The sequence below is a fragment of the Papaver somniferum genome, chromosome 3, assembly GCF_003573695.1.
Source record: "Papaver somniferum cultivar HN1 chromosome 3, ASM357369v1, whole genome shotgun sequence".
In the NCBI taxonomy this organism is placed as follows: Eukaryota; Viridiplantae; Streptophyta; class Magnoliopsida; order Ranunculales; family Papaveraceae; genus Papaver; species Papaver somniferum.
In genome coordinates, this window is record NC_039360.1 from 198322659 (window position 1) to 198338135 (window position 15477).

General features: G+C 38.0%; 1 protein-coding gene across 1 annotated transcript; it reads left to right on the plus strand.

Annotated features, from left to right (window-relative positions):
• The first annotated feature begins 1318 nt into the window (after positions 1–1318).
• On the plus strand, positions 1319–14619 carry LOC113358391 (respiratory burst oxidase homolog protein A-like). Its single transcript, XM_026601943.1, has 14 exons — positions 1319–2021; positions 2115–2274; positions 2357–2405; positions 3089–3202; positions 10611–11033; positions 11467–11853; positions 11975–12070; positions 12527–12642; positions 12722–12889; positions 13006–13165; positions 13340–13537; positions 13629–13757; positions 13917–13995; positions 14114–14619. The coding sequence occupies exons 1-14, from the start codon at positions 1319–1321 to the stop codon at positions 14221–14223; spliced, it is 2892 nt and encodes a 963-aa protein (XP_026457728.1). The 3' UTR covers positions 14224–14619.
• The last annotated feature ends 858 nt before the right edge of the window (positions 14620–15477 follow it).

A 15477-nucleotide genomic window follows, 5' to 3' on the forward strand; every position in this document is an offset into this window, starting at 1 on the left:
GGTTTCATCAAATTCTATGATGTTTCATCAAATATTATGATGAAACCAAAATTGGTTTTCACCAAATTCTTTGGGGTTTTTGTGTTACTTTTGTTTTGATGGGTTTTTTATGGATGGATAGTGACACATTTGGAATTATAACTCGCGGACCGATAGTTAAAAGAAATTTTTGTTTAGCCCCAAATAATTTGGGGCTTTAGGACACCGCCTATATGGCCCAGTGTATAACTAAATTCGGGATCATCCGTAATTAATACCGTTTCCCATTTGTACGGGTAAAACCCTACTCAATAGGAACAGGTCCCGCAGGGATAGGTTTGAGTGGCGTAAATTGCCATCCCCGTGTATAAAACGGCCTTAAGCAAGGACTTATTCGGGCTGTGTCCCAAACTATATTTCTGTTTTAGCTTCTCAGGACATGTCTTATGATGTTAGCCTTGTAGCTTAACCTATTGAGCAAAACCTTATTACTTGAGCTAAGCAGTGTTGTTAGTTCAAAAAGAAAAAGAAACAACCTTCAAACAAAATACCAGTACCTAAAATTTAAAATTTCATACTTTTTATTTAAATTTTATTTCTGTAGGCAAATGTACCACGGGTTAGCCAACAACACACGCCGGTTTCATACGATGACTCAGAATGTTTGTTTTCGTCATCTCTGCTTACCAAACCACAACAAGCAGCCTGCCAAATATAAATTTCCCCCTTCTTTTCTTTTCACGCAATCGCAAATTCCATTTTCTTAGGTTTTCTCTTTTTTTCTCGGTCGTCACTATTATTTCCACTTGTACTTGATACATTTTTCAGATCGTGACCCCACCGTCTCTCCGACTCCCCTCACATTCTTCACTACCTCTTCCTAAAAGAGAGAATCTCATTTATCTCTCTTTTCTGATTAATTTGCTAAAGCCATTCTTTTAAACATATTTTTAGAGAGCAACCATTTGCTTCATTCTTATTAATCAAACATTTAGAATTGGTTAATCCCGTTCATATTTGTTAGAAATCCCATTTCGGATATTAATTTCAGGTTTAAAGAAAAGTCGTTCACCCTGCAACTTTTCTTTCCAGTGGTTCTAGCTTGTCATTTTCCAACTTTCCATTCTCTTTTTCTTCCCCATTCAGACGCTTGTACCATCTCTCATCCTTTTTGCTGCATTCACCGCGTAAAGTGGTCTTTTCCTAGAGATTCCGAACGCGTTTCGATGACTCTGTGAAAGAGTTTAAATTATCCTTCAAACAGAGCATCTGTAGCTAGTTTGGATTCAAAATTTCTAGAGACCCAGTAGACAGTAGTGTGGGTGAGAGAGAGAAATTTATGAGGGGTTTTCCGAAACATGAACGACGATGGGCGTCAGATACGGTATCTTCAGGTAAATTTGCAAGTGGAAGTTCATCACCTGTAAACAACGAAACATCTGGTGCAATGGATCAAGAATTTGTTGAAGTGACCCTTGATTTTCAAGACGATGATACAATTGTGTTGAGAAGTGTTGAACCTGCTACCATTATTGATTTAGATCAAGAAATTGTTATTTCTGGTGGTGGTGGTGGAAGTGAAACTTCTTTATCATCAACGGCATCAAGATCACCAACAATAAAAAGAAGTTCATCGCATAAATTTCGTCAGTTTTCTCAAGAACTGAAAAAGGAAACTGTAGCCAAAGCTAAAGCATTTTCACAAGAGTTTAAAGCTGAACTTAATAGAAGATTTTCATGGAGTCATAATCAATCATCAAAAACACTTTCTTCTTCTACAGCCGTAGCAAATGATAACAATGCGGGAACTTCTGATTCAGCTTTAGCTGCTAGAGCTCTCCGTAAACAACGTGCTCAACTCGATCGAACTCGGTCTGGTGCACATAAAGCTCTGAGAGGATTAAGATTCATTAGTAATAGTAATAGCAGTAGCCATAGGAACAATATTAATTCAGTTGATGCTTGGAATGAAGTTCAAAGCAATTTTGATGGACTTGCAAAAGATGGATTTCTTTTTCGAGCTGATTTCGGACAATGCATAGGTTCTTATTTCATTCTTCTTCTCACAACTTTCTTTAAAATGAATTTTTAGTTACCTTGCTCATTTTTATTTATTGTGTTGTCATGAAAATTAGGAATGAAAGATTCCAAGGAATTCGCATTGGAACTATTTGATGCATTGAGCAGAAGAAGAAGATTGAAGATTGACAAAATTAGTAAAGAGGAACTATATGAATTCTGGTCCCAGATTACTGATCAAAGTTTTGATTCCAGACTTCAAATCTTCTTTGACATGTAATATTTTTTAATCTTCAAATTTAGTTTGTATTATCATCACATTTATTATTACATTTAACTCATTTTGTTTTCATTTCAGGGTAGATAAGAACGAAGATGGTAGGATTACTGAATCTGAAGTTAAAGAGGTGCTTATTCTCTCTTTCTTTTTCACTCATAGAATTTCAATGAAACACAAAATCAACCTCGATTAGTATATAAAGTACTACTACTATTTATATTAATGAGGTGTTTATGGAGGAATAGTAATAATAAAAATAAAATAAAAAACAGTCTGTCGGATTCCCCGATGATACAGAGGCAATTAGATAACAATCTACTAGTCAGTGTGGAATTCTTCTTGAAATGATCTTTGGTTTTTGCTGTTCATTAATTATTTTATATTTAGGTTAATATGGAGAATTTATATTAAATGACAAAACAAACATGCTATATTTTAGTAGTGTTTTAGTAAGTAGTGTATCAAGGATTGGTTGAACGTTATTATGTTTTAGCTAGGGCCGAAAACCACAGCCCAACTACTCCAACCTGCCGGTAATGACATTCTTTTTGGGTTCATTTCTCACGTTACATCATCAACTGTGACTGACAAAAAAAAGAATACTAATAACAGTTAGGTAATTTATCCAAAATTTGTCTTTGATCTTTTTCGTTGTATCACCAAACATGTGATGTTTATGTTAATGATATACATCAAGTTTGAAAAAATAGACGATGTCGTTTTCAGAAGAGTAGGTGAAGGGTATAATAATCATAATCGTAAAAGATGGATGGTATTAAAAGAATTTAATTCGGATTTGTTTGCCCGTAGATTATCATGCTGAGTGCCTCGGCGAATAAGTTGGCAAGGCTTAAAGAACAAGCAGAGGAATACGCTGCTCTCATAATGGAAGAGTTGGACCCTGAGAGGCTTGGCTACATTGAGGTTGGTACAACATTTATAAGTTTATTTCTTTTTTTGTTTCCGTCGACACGTGGCATACGCCGATCTCTTTCTCATATGCCAGTCCATAGAAGGTTCTTAAATTTCACTTTCGAGTTGGAGTTTGGAATAGGAGGAAAAGGAACTATGAACAACCTTTACAGTAGGGCTGTCAACGGGTCCGGGTCCTCCCGGGTATCAATGGATCCGGACCCGGACCCTATTTATAAAAGTCGGGTCCGGTTACTAGCGGTTCCGGGTCCGGTTCCTAAATTAGTGGACCCAGAACCGGACCCGTTTAAAACCCCGGGTACCCATCGGTTCCGGGTACCCGTTGGGTATTAAGAAAACACACATAAAAGTTCAAAATTTTGATGTCTTTCCCTTTTTTTTTGCTTGAATCAAACTTATTTCTATAAAAATTTGGTATTATTTCTTTATTAATGTACTAAATAAAGATTAAATGTAAGAAGAAATGAAAAATGAGAAAAAAATTCAAAACCAAACTAGCAAAATACTTGTAATTTTGTTAAAAAGAGGGATAAAAGAATGAATAACCGGGTACCCGTTACCCGCGGGTACCCATCGGATATTACCCATTCGGACCCGTTTAGATTCGGGTCCAATCGGGTAATTACCCGTCGGGTCCTAACTTGTTAATGGGTCCAATTTTGGGACCCGGAACCGGACCCGGAACGCTCGGGTCCGGTTCCGGTTCCGGGTAACGGGTACCCGTTGACAGCCCTACTTTACAGCTATTAGGCGCTCATTGGAAGTCGCAGAATCAAAATTTTGTATTCGCGATAGTGGTAACGGGGACCTTTAATGGTCCCAGCCAGAAGCAAAATGTGATGAAGTGAATCCCTGAGCCCTGAAGCTGAAAATAGAATTGGAAATCATAATCGAGCTAGGGACCGTTCTGGACTGATTAGGAATGTAGGACGTTAAAGGTTATGCCATGTGTCAATCGACAGTAATAAGTGAACAATGGTATCTATTCTTTGAACTTTGAAGTCCAGTACATTTGATTCGAGTTTGAGATCTTGTTGCATGCAGTAAATACTAAATGTGTAACCAAACTTCATGCAGATAGACATAGTTGTTGTAAAGAACAGATGTGATGTGGTAAATTTCTTTATTTTTATTAATTTTACAAAATAAACTTATATCGCGTTTGGATGCACACGTAGAAGTAGCTTTTTGATTTCTAGAAGTCTGTATGGGTGTGGAATTTCAGAACGACTTATACAAGTAGAAAAATCGATTTTTTGCGAAGTAAAATATCTCAACTGTTGCGCTAAAACCCTGCGGAAGCGATTTGCATAGCTACACAATGGTACTCCAAATATTGCAAAGAACACAAACTAAAGAAGATAAAAGAGACAAGAATTTAACGAGGTTGAATCCTCGGGAAAAACAAGAGATTTATATATTATCGTTTGGGAAAAAACATATAAACCCTAAGAGAGAAAGAAGAATTTTTTGGTGTAATTTTCTAGGTTCTCTACTAGGCTATTTATATAGGTACATTACTTAGCCTATAAGACCAGGGTTTCATAACTTGTCCACAAAGTTCCTAAAATTTAGGATCAAGTAAACCAATTAAGAGTTATCATAAAACTCTTAATCCTAATCCTAACTCATAACCGACTAAAATTGGGTTTATCCCAATCTTTGGTCCACCGACTAAGTTTGGTGAGAGTTATATAAAAACCTCCATCACCGACCTGACCCATATCCAACAATTCTCCACCTCGGATCATGCATTCATGCATGAGACGATCAATAACAAAATCACCTTCGTCTTCCGACGTCGATTGCGCCATAGGCTGCCTACGTATCCTCTGCAAGGAATCAAACCGACCGTAGTTCACTCAATGGCCTTGCTAGAAGGCCTCCACCAGGTTCCTAAGAACCTCTACCCCAAAGGGTATCACCAAACCGGAAGAATGTGGATCAATTTCGAGCAATGACGAAACTTGACCCCAGATACTACTTTCGTTAACATATCAGCTGGATTGTCTTTGGTATCGATCTTCACAAGTAGAATGTCTTCTTCTTCCAGAATTTCTCTAACAAAGTGAAATCGAACATCTATATGTTTGGTTCTGGCATGATGCACTTGATTCTTAGCCAAGTAAATTGCACTAAGACTATCACAATGCACATGCAGTTGTTCCTGCACAACACCCAAGTCATCTAGCAAACCCTGTAACCATATATCCTCCTTAAATGCTTCAGTCACTGCCATATACTCCACTTCAGTAGTTGAGAGAGCCACAGTAGACTGCAAAATCAATCTCCAACTAACCGGTGCTCCATCCAAGGAAAATACATACCCTGTAGTTGAACGCCTCTTGTCCAAATCACCAGCATAGTCAGAATCCACATAACCAACACATAGCTGATTGTTCTCATCTTCCTTCACAAACTCCAAGACAACATCAACACTACCATAAATATACCTCAAAATCCATTTCACAGCTTGTCAATGTCCTTTACCAAGATTATGCATATAACGGCTGATCATACTTACTCCATGTGAAATATCCGGCCTTGTACATACCATCGCATACATCAAGCTACCAACAGCACTAGCATATGGGACTTGGGCCATATACTCACGCTCTTCTTCAGTAGTGGGAGACATATCAGAACTCAACTTAAAATGAGGACCAAGGGGAGTACTTACAGATTTAGTTCCTTCGCAGATACCAAATTTACCCTTCTTTCTGTCACGTTGAATCTCCATGCCATGAATCTTCTTAGCTTCTCCCAGATCTTTCATCTCGAACTCAGTTGACAATTTTTGCTTCAAATTATCCATCTCTTTCTTGTTATTCGATGCTATCAGCATATCATCGACATACAAGAGCAAATATATGAAAGACCCATCACGTAGCTTCTTGAAGTATACACAATGGTCATAGTGACTTCTTGTGTATGTATGGCCAATCATAAACTGATCAAATCTCTTATACCACTGTCTTGGAGACTGTTTCAGCCCATACAACGATTTCTTCAGCTTGCATACACAATCTTCTCTTCCAGCAACTTTGAACCCACTCGGCTGAGTCATATAAATCTTCTCTTCTAGATCACCATGTAAGAACGCCGTCTTCACATCTAGCTGAACTAGGTCTAAATCATACTGTGCTACCAAGGACAACAAAATTCGGATTGATGAGTGTTTCACAACTGGAGAGAACACCTCATTATAGTCAATGCCTTCCTTTTGGGCATAACCTTTTGCAACTAACCTTGCCTTGTAGCGTACTTGATTCATATGAGATCCTTCTTTCTTAGCATATACCTATTTGCACCCAATGGCCTTCTTACCGTTCGGAAGCTTCGTAAGAATCCATCTGCCATTCTTGTAAAGAGACTCCATCTCATCCTGCATAGCAGCTTCCCATTCTTGATGCTCTACACTGTGTATAGCTTCAAAATAGGTATTAAGAATACCTTCTTCAACAACTGGTAATGCATAAGCTATAAAATCATTCATCCAACCAGGTTTCCTGATTGATCTTCTCGGTTTGCTGGTTGCTATGGTCTCAGTGACCGTAGCTTCTGTATCTTCCACTGCTTCATGTTCCTCTTCATAAACATCGTCACTATCATTTGGAACTTCAGTAATTACCTCCCTTGTAGACGTCACGCCTTCCGAAGTAGTCGTAACAGATACATACTTAGCTGGAATTAGTGGAGTTGCATCAATCTCCACCTGCTGCAAAGGCTCACTAGTATTGGTGCTTCTGTTCTCCACCTGCTGAGAACCCCAAGACTTTATCATAGACGCTTCATCAAATGTAACATCTCTACTTATGACTATCTTCTTCTCCACTGGATTCCAAATTTTGAACCCTTTCACTCCTTTCTTCACACCCATAAAGATGCCTTTAACAGCACGACTATCAAGCTTGTTTTCACTAACATGATACCAAGCAGGGAAACCAAAGATATGAATTGAGTCATAGTCATAAGCTGGTTTACCATACCACTTCTCCATCGGAGTTTTAACTTCTAATGCAGCTGATGGCAACCTATTAATGAGGAAGCACGCATATGTAACTGCCTCAGCCCAAAACGCTTTACCTAATCCAGCATTAGATAACATACATCGTACCTTCTCCAGCAAAGTATGATTCATGCATTCAGCTACCCCATTTTTTTGTGGCGTCTTCTTAACTGTGAAATGCCTCTGTATTCCCTCATCCTGACATACTTGCAAGAATGGATCACTTTTGTACTCTCCACCATTGTCCGAACGTAGTACCTTGATCTTTCTACCAGTTTGAGTCTCAGTTGCCTTTTTCCACCTCACAAAGACTTCTAGGACTTCATCCTTATGCCTCATGGTGTACACCCATACTCGCCTAGAATAGTCATCAATGAAAGACACGAACCAATTTTTCCCTCCCAATGATGCATTCTTGGAGGGACCCCAAATATCTGAGTGAACATAATCAAGAACTACACTAGTGTTGTGGATTGTTGTGCCAAAACTTGTTCTTGTTTTCTTGCCTTTCACACAATGTTCACAAAACTCTAATTTGCAGGCAATAGCACCTTTCAATAAATCTTGACGAATTAAAGAGTGTAACGACTTATCACCTGGATGTGCAAGTCGCATATGCCATAACTTCGTGGTCTCCGTCGCTGCAGTCTCGATGTGTTCAGAAATTGACACATCTCCTGTTACTGTACTACGAGTTAAGTAGTACAAGTTATGATGCCTTGTGCCCTTCATGATTACCAACGATCCAGAGATTATCTTTAGAATGCCATTTTCAGCGACTAACTTGTAGCCCTTAGCTTCCAAAGTTCCGAGCGAAATCAGATTCTTCTTCACAGCAGGTACGAACCTTACTTCCTTCAGTTCCCGAACCATACCATCATGCATCTTGATTTGAACACTACCAATCCCGATCACCCTGCAGGTATGATTATTCCCCATACGTACTTCTCCATCAAACATCTCGAAGCTTGAGAACCAGTCCCGATGAGGACATATGTGATAAGTAGCACCAGAATCTAGTACCCATGTACCGTCAGTTACGATACAAGCTGATGGTGTCACAGTCAGTGAGAAATCCGAAGCTACATCTGAATCATCACTTGACTTAGAAATGTTCACCTCGGTCTTGTTGTTATCTCCTTATCTATCTTTACGCTTGGTACAATCCTTAGCCCAATGGCCAAAGTCATGACACCATGCACATTCATCCTTATGCAGACTCGCTCTTGACTTTGAACGCCCTTTCACTTTGCCACGGTCACCATTCTTCTTTCTCCTGTCTGTTGAACGATCTCTTGCAAGAAGAAAGTCACTGTTAGCTTCACTTGACAGGTCTTTACGGTCCATCTTCCTGAACTCCTCACTACGCAATGCTGTAGTGACCTCATCGTATGTCATCTTATCCTTGCCATGCATTAAAGCCTTAATCACGGGTTCATACCTTTCAGGAAGAGAGTTTATCAGACACAAAGCTTGTTCCTCGTCGTTGATCTTCTCATCATAGTTAACTAACTCAGCAAGAAGTTTATTATATGAATCCAGGTGCTCTGTTAGAGTTGCACCTTTCTTCATGTTATAGCGATACAAATTTCTCTTAAGATGTATCCTATTATCCACGTTCTTCACAAGGTACTCCTTCTCTAGCTTTCCCAGAGATCCTTAGCTGAAGTCTCGTGCTGATAATTAACTCTTACTGATGTTGCTAAACACCCACGAATCGAACCCAGGCATAATTTATTTATCTTGTTCCACTGCTTGTCAGACATCTCCGCTGGCCGACCTTCTAGAGCTTCTTCTAGGTCAAGATGAACAAGAGCATCCATTACGTCTATTTTCCATAAACCAAAGTTATTGGTTCCGGTGAACTTCTCAACCTTCAGTTGTGATCTATGAGAATGAACTATTTCTTCTTTTGTTTCTTTATCTTTATTGTGGACTCCGAATGTTCTCCTAAAGGATCTTTCGGATCAACTGGATCTTTCCCATCAACCATTGTTCACAAACAACAAAATATAGATAAAAAACTAAACTTTGAGATCAGAATTACCTCAAACAACTTCAGAAAAAAATACTCCTGCTGCAATATTATGAATACCGAAAATTCCAAGAACCTAACCCGAGCTCTTGATGCCAATTGTTGCGCTAAAACCCTGCAGAAGCGATTTGCACAGCTACACAATGGTACTCCAAATATTGCAAAGAACACAAACTAAAGAAGATAAAAGAGACAAGAATTTAACGAGGTTGAATCCTCGGGAAAAACAAGAGATTTATATATTACGTTTGGGAGAAAACATATAAACCCTAAGAGAGAAAGAAGAATTTTTTGGTGTAATTTTCTAGGTTCTCTACTAGGCTATTTATATAGGTACATTACTTAGCCTACAAGACTAGGGTTTCATAACTTGTCCACAAAGTTCCTAAAATTTAGGATCAAGTAAACCAATTAAGAGTTATCATAAAACTCTTAATCCTAATCCTAACTCATAACCGACTAAAATTGGGTTTATCCCAATCTTTGGTCCACCGACTAAGTTTGGTGAGAGTTATCTAAAAACCTCGATCACCGACCTGACCCATATCCAACATCAATTTCTGACTTCTGTTTCTAGAAAAACAAAAATCATAAACAGAATTGTATCCAAACACGCTTTTAGTGACCAGGAACTTCAAGGAACTACTAGTATCAATGAACTTGAACGTGACTTCTTCACCGTCACATAGTCATATAGGGTTTGTGCATCTTTATACCACGCTGATCGAAAAGTTTAGACTTTATTGATGCTCTAATTAGCATCACAAAAATAAATTTTATAATAATTTAATTCCAGTATAGGCTGCAACTTCACCAAAAAGAGAGAAAGGTGTGTGCGGGAGTGCAATTTTTGTCATTTGCTGGTTGAACGATCTGGTGGTTTGAAACGAGCTGAGTTTTCTTTTGCACAAGCAAAGCGAAACTGTGCAAGGCCCACGTACTACTAGCTAGTGGCAGGTGATGCGAAATTTGTTGACTGTCTTGTAACATGGGTCATCCCAAAATTCAAAGGTTATAATATAGTCAAAGCCAGCAGTTTGCTTGACCTTCTTCAGGATACTCTTTTGGTGGATGGTTGACCCACGTTACAGGAAAGACTAAATTTTGAACCTAATCCAATATAAACTTGGTTTCCATGTGCACATCTTATCTGGAAAGCATAACGCGCACTCAGACAGCATACTATAATACCGAGTGCCGACCAGATAAAATGATTAGATATCATCATGTCCGTTAGAGTTTCTAGCTTATTTTTCTCTTGTTCGGTTTTTGCTTTTTGCTTTAATTTTTGGTATTTATGCACTAAAAATGGTAAATCTGGATACCCACTTTTAAAGTAAATGTTTTTGTTACAGTTATGGCAACTGGAGACATTGTTACTGCAGAAGGATACGTATCTGAATTACAGTCAAGCATTAAGTTACACAAGCCAAGCATTAAGCCAAAATCTACAAGGACTAAGAAGCAGAAGCTCCATAAGAAAAGTGAGCAGAAATATAATTTACTATATTGAAGATAATTGGAGAAGGTTATGGGTAATGGCATTGTGGATTGGAATAATGCTAGGGTTATTCTTTTGGAAGTTCTTTCAATACAAGAATAGATATCCATTTAAGGTTATGGGTTATTGTCTTGTTACTGCTAAAGGTGCTGCTGAAACGCTCAAGTTCAATATGGCTCTCATTCTCTTACCTGTTTCTAGAAACACTATCACTTGGTTGAGGTCTACTAGACTTGCTTCTGTTATTCCTTTTGACGATAATATCAATTTTCACAAGGTACGTTTTCTCCCATTCTTATTCATTCTATTTTTTTGCTGACCATTTGTTGAGAAATTTACTGCTATCTTAGGAAACTGAAAACGATATGCTTAGGGTAAGTAGCATAGTGGGCAATTTCAACACTTTTTTACTCTGCGTAATTTGTTTTGACATGACATTGGTGATATTGTTTACTTAAACAGCAGAAGTGGTTAAGTGATTAATGATAGTCGAGTCAACAAAGAGATTCAAAGTTCATTATAAAAAAACAATGCCAGTTTCTAGAGGGACAAAAAAGAATACAAATAATTAGATATGGATTTTTCTTTTCAATTATTGTTCTAGTTGAACCACTAATTTGGTACCCAGTAAGGTAAATACAAAAAGCTATTTACTAATTGAATGTCCAAGTGTTTGAGTTTTACTGATTCTTTGCGTCACTACTTGACAGACAATAGCAGGAGCAATCGTAGTCGGTGTAATCCTCCACGCTGGGAATCATCTTGCCTGTGATTTCCCACGCTTGATTAAATCCTCAAATGATGCTTTTGAGCCTCTAAAACATGATTTTCCCGGCGATCACAAACCCACGTATGCCGCACTTTTACGTGGGCCAGAAGGTGTCACAGGAATTCTCATGGTTATTTTCATGGTAGTGGCGTTCACACTTGCAACTAGATGGTTCAGACGTAGTCTCGTAAAGTTGCCTAAACCCTTCGACAAGCTTACAGGATTCAATGCTTTTTGGTATTCTCATCATCTCTTTGTACTTGTCTACATTTTGCTCATAATCCATGGGTTCTACCTCTATCTCGTGCACCAATGGTACCAGAAAACGGTAAATTTCTACAGAAGGCCCTTTTTATTATTATGAATATGCTTCTTTTTCTTTCTTTTTTGAAGTAGAGGGAGTATCAGCTAATGCTTATAAAATTGCTGGATGCTTTTTTTTGTTCCAGACATGGATGTACATTGCAGTTCCTGTAATCCTCTATGCATGTGAAAGAATTGTTAGATTTTTTCGGTCTGGGTTTTACTCGGTCCGGCTCAGAAAGGTAACTATTCGCCTAGTTGTTCATTACTCTTTATAGTCAACAAATAGAGGAGTGTTAGCCTACTGAAAGGTGGTCAATTTCAAATGTTGCCAGTTTTGTGATGCAGCATGTACTAGTTTGTAGTGATTATGATCCATGAAGAATGTACGTTTATGGAAGTAGTTGAATTACCAAGGGTAAGACTACTCAAACATAATTGTGGTTCAGCAGTTCACTCATACCAAGTTTTCATCAGACTAAACCATGAGAGACCTGGTGGAACTGGTTCCATATTTTGTCAAGTCATGGTTACTAGTGAGATCCGTCTTTATCTAATGGATCAGACCAGTTCTTACAGTTTATCTGATTAATGTGAATTATATTGCTAATTGCTTAATATCATGGCGCTATGACAGATGCACTATATTTTTTCTACAATCCTTGTTAACTTCTTTATATCCTTGCTCAAATTTTCAGGTTGCTATTTATCCAGGTAATGTTCTTACTCTACAGATGTCAAAGCCTCCAAACTTCAAGTACAAGAGTGGGCAGTATATGTTCGTCCAGTGTCCGGCAGTTTCACCTTTTGAATGGTAACTAAAACAAACCCATCTGTACAAACTTATATTATAGGCTGACATATGTTGACCAATTTTGATGTGCATGCTACAGGCACCCATTTTCAATAACTTCAGCTCCTGGGGATGATTACTTAAGCATCCACATTCGACAACTTGGTGACTGGACACAGGAACTCAAAAGGGTTTTCTCAGAGGCATGCGAGCTTCCACTAGCTGGGAGAAGCGGACTTCTAAGAGCTGATGAAACAACTAAGAAAAGGTTATATGTCTATCATGATATAGAGCTAGAGCCACGTATTTATTTATTTTTGTAGAGAAAATGTGCATTTAGGGATCATCTGAACACTTATTATAAGCCCTTCATTCTGATTTCAGCTTGCCGAAGCTATTGATAGACGGACCATATGGAGCCCCTGCTCAGGATTACAAGAATTATGATGTTTTGTTACTTGTCGGGCTTGGAATTGGAGCAACACCTTTCATTAGTATTTTAAAAGATTTGCTCAACAACATCATCAGAATGGAGGAACTGGCTGTAAGTGAAGCTTAAACTGAATAGCAATATTGCTATATCCTTTGTTCTACTTGTGAGGGCTTCTTGTTTCTGGAAAGAGCAAGATTTTAATTACAATACTTATGAATTTCAAACAAACCATCACTTGATTATGATTCGAGGAATACTAATGTCTCATAATATGCTGCCTTTTAGGATTCAATATCGGATATCAGTCGAACAACAGATCAGAGTGTTGGAACTTCCTCAGATTCCTCTGTCAGTAAGTTCTCCCCTAAAAGAAAGAAACCTCTGAAGACAACAAATGCGTATTTCTATTGGGTAACTCGAGAACAAGGCTCTTTCGACTGGTTCAAAGGGATCATGAATGAAATTGCTGATCTTGATCATAGGGTAAAAAACAAATGCTGGCTCTGTCAATCTTCATTTCAGTTTTGCCGTTTTTGGTGATGTTTCTTATCCTGTAAACATTATGGCTACTTAGGGTGTCATAGAAATGCACAACTACTTAACTAGTGTGTATGAAGAAGGGGATGCACGTTCAGCTCTAATCACAATGGTTCAAGCCCTAAATCATGCAAAAAATGGAGTTGACATTGTTTCTGGAACCACGGTAAGCTGCTTAATGTCTCCTTCAATATTTTTCATTCAAATTTTTGTCTTGCATCTTCCAAAGAACGTCCACAGGCACAGATGCAGTTTTTGTAATCTCAATGTATAAGTGATCCAGTAATATGAAAGAAATAATGTGTTTTTTTTTTTTCAATTTTAGGTGAGAACCCATTTTGCAAGGCCTAACTGGAAGAAGGTGTTTTCGAAAACGTGCTCAAAGCACCCAAATGCAAAGATTGGTAACTCATCTTTCCTGGAACAATCACTGAAGCTTTCTGCTGATTTTATACATAAAGAAAGTTTTGAGAATTTTTACTTGTCTGCAACTAACTTACATGATCATACTTTTTCGAACAGGTGTTTTCTATTGTGGTGCACCCGTCTTAGCACAAGAATTGGGCAAGCTCTGCCATGAGTTTAACCAGAAAGGTTCAACCAAGTTCGAGTTTCACAAGGAGCATTTCTAATACCTCAACAGTATAAAGTTAAACCCCTTTGTTTCCCACCTTACAGCATTGTACCCAAATCCATAGGAAAAAAAAAATACTTCCAAAAATTCCTGTATACTTGTTTCTTCTGGAAGAGAGAAATAAATGTGCAGGGTTATTTTTACTATAGGTTATACAGTTAAATTTTCAACTACCAAACACGACCAAGAAAAAGGAATTGGTCGGCGAGGTAGATCAGATGAGAAGGCAAGCAGCTCCGATCACTTATGGGTGTGCCTGGAGAAATAGGATGTAAGTCGAATTCTCCAACTGATACACAGCTCTAGCGGAAATGTCATCGCCTTAAAATTGGACATAATGTGATCATACATTTTGACTTTGGAAACCTAGTTACTGTATATTTTTACAAGCTTACATATATCTGAAGCTTTGAACGAATCTCAACCGGGGCTTGTTGGAATGGTGTATAAGACTCCTTATTGGCTTCCAATCATTACCCGTCCCATCCAGTAAAATCTTCAAATCATTAATGATTACCCCATTCAGTAAAATCTTAAGAAATGCATTTGCCTGGTAAAGCAAAAGCCCAGGTTCTTTGGTCTCAACACGGAACATGGTTTGCAGTGGGAATGCCCAGGTTTTTCGATCCCAACACGGAACATGGTTAGGGTCCAGATCCTCTGTGCCCAAAATCCCCTGTACCCTATGTGCCCGGCCAATGATATTCCGACATTTGTTTTTTATTAGTTCCCGGTAACTAACGGTTTGTTTCTCCCGTAATTGATGCTTAATTAAGGGAAGAATATATACAAACATAAAGACTTACCATAATTAAGGATAATCACGGGGAGAAACAAAACAACTTAACCACATTTGATCAGAAAAATAAAAACAGTAGCAAGTTCTCACCCTTATTCCCATCGATGATTGGGATCATAATACTGCAGTGACATTCAAGATGCATGTTGGATATTTACGACACATTTATGTTTGAATCAACCCTCCTGATTTCTAGTTACTAAATATATTCGTTTTGAAACACATTTTACATCACGGAATTAAATTACATAAGTTAGTGAATTGTGGAGGATGATGAATGAAACATATCATAACAGTACTTATGAAGATCATGCTCTGTAATGATCGACTGATAGAGTATATACATTTAGCAATTGATTGATATTGATCCAATAATGTACTTAGAATATCAAGCTAGCTCCTTAACAATCAAAATATGGAAGAGCTAGAAGATGAATAGCAAAGAATATATAC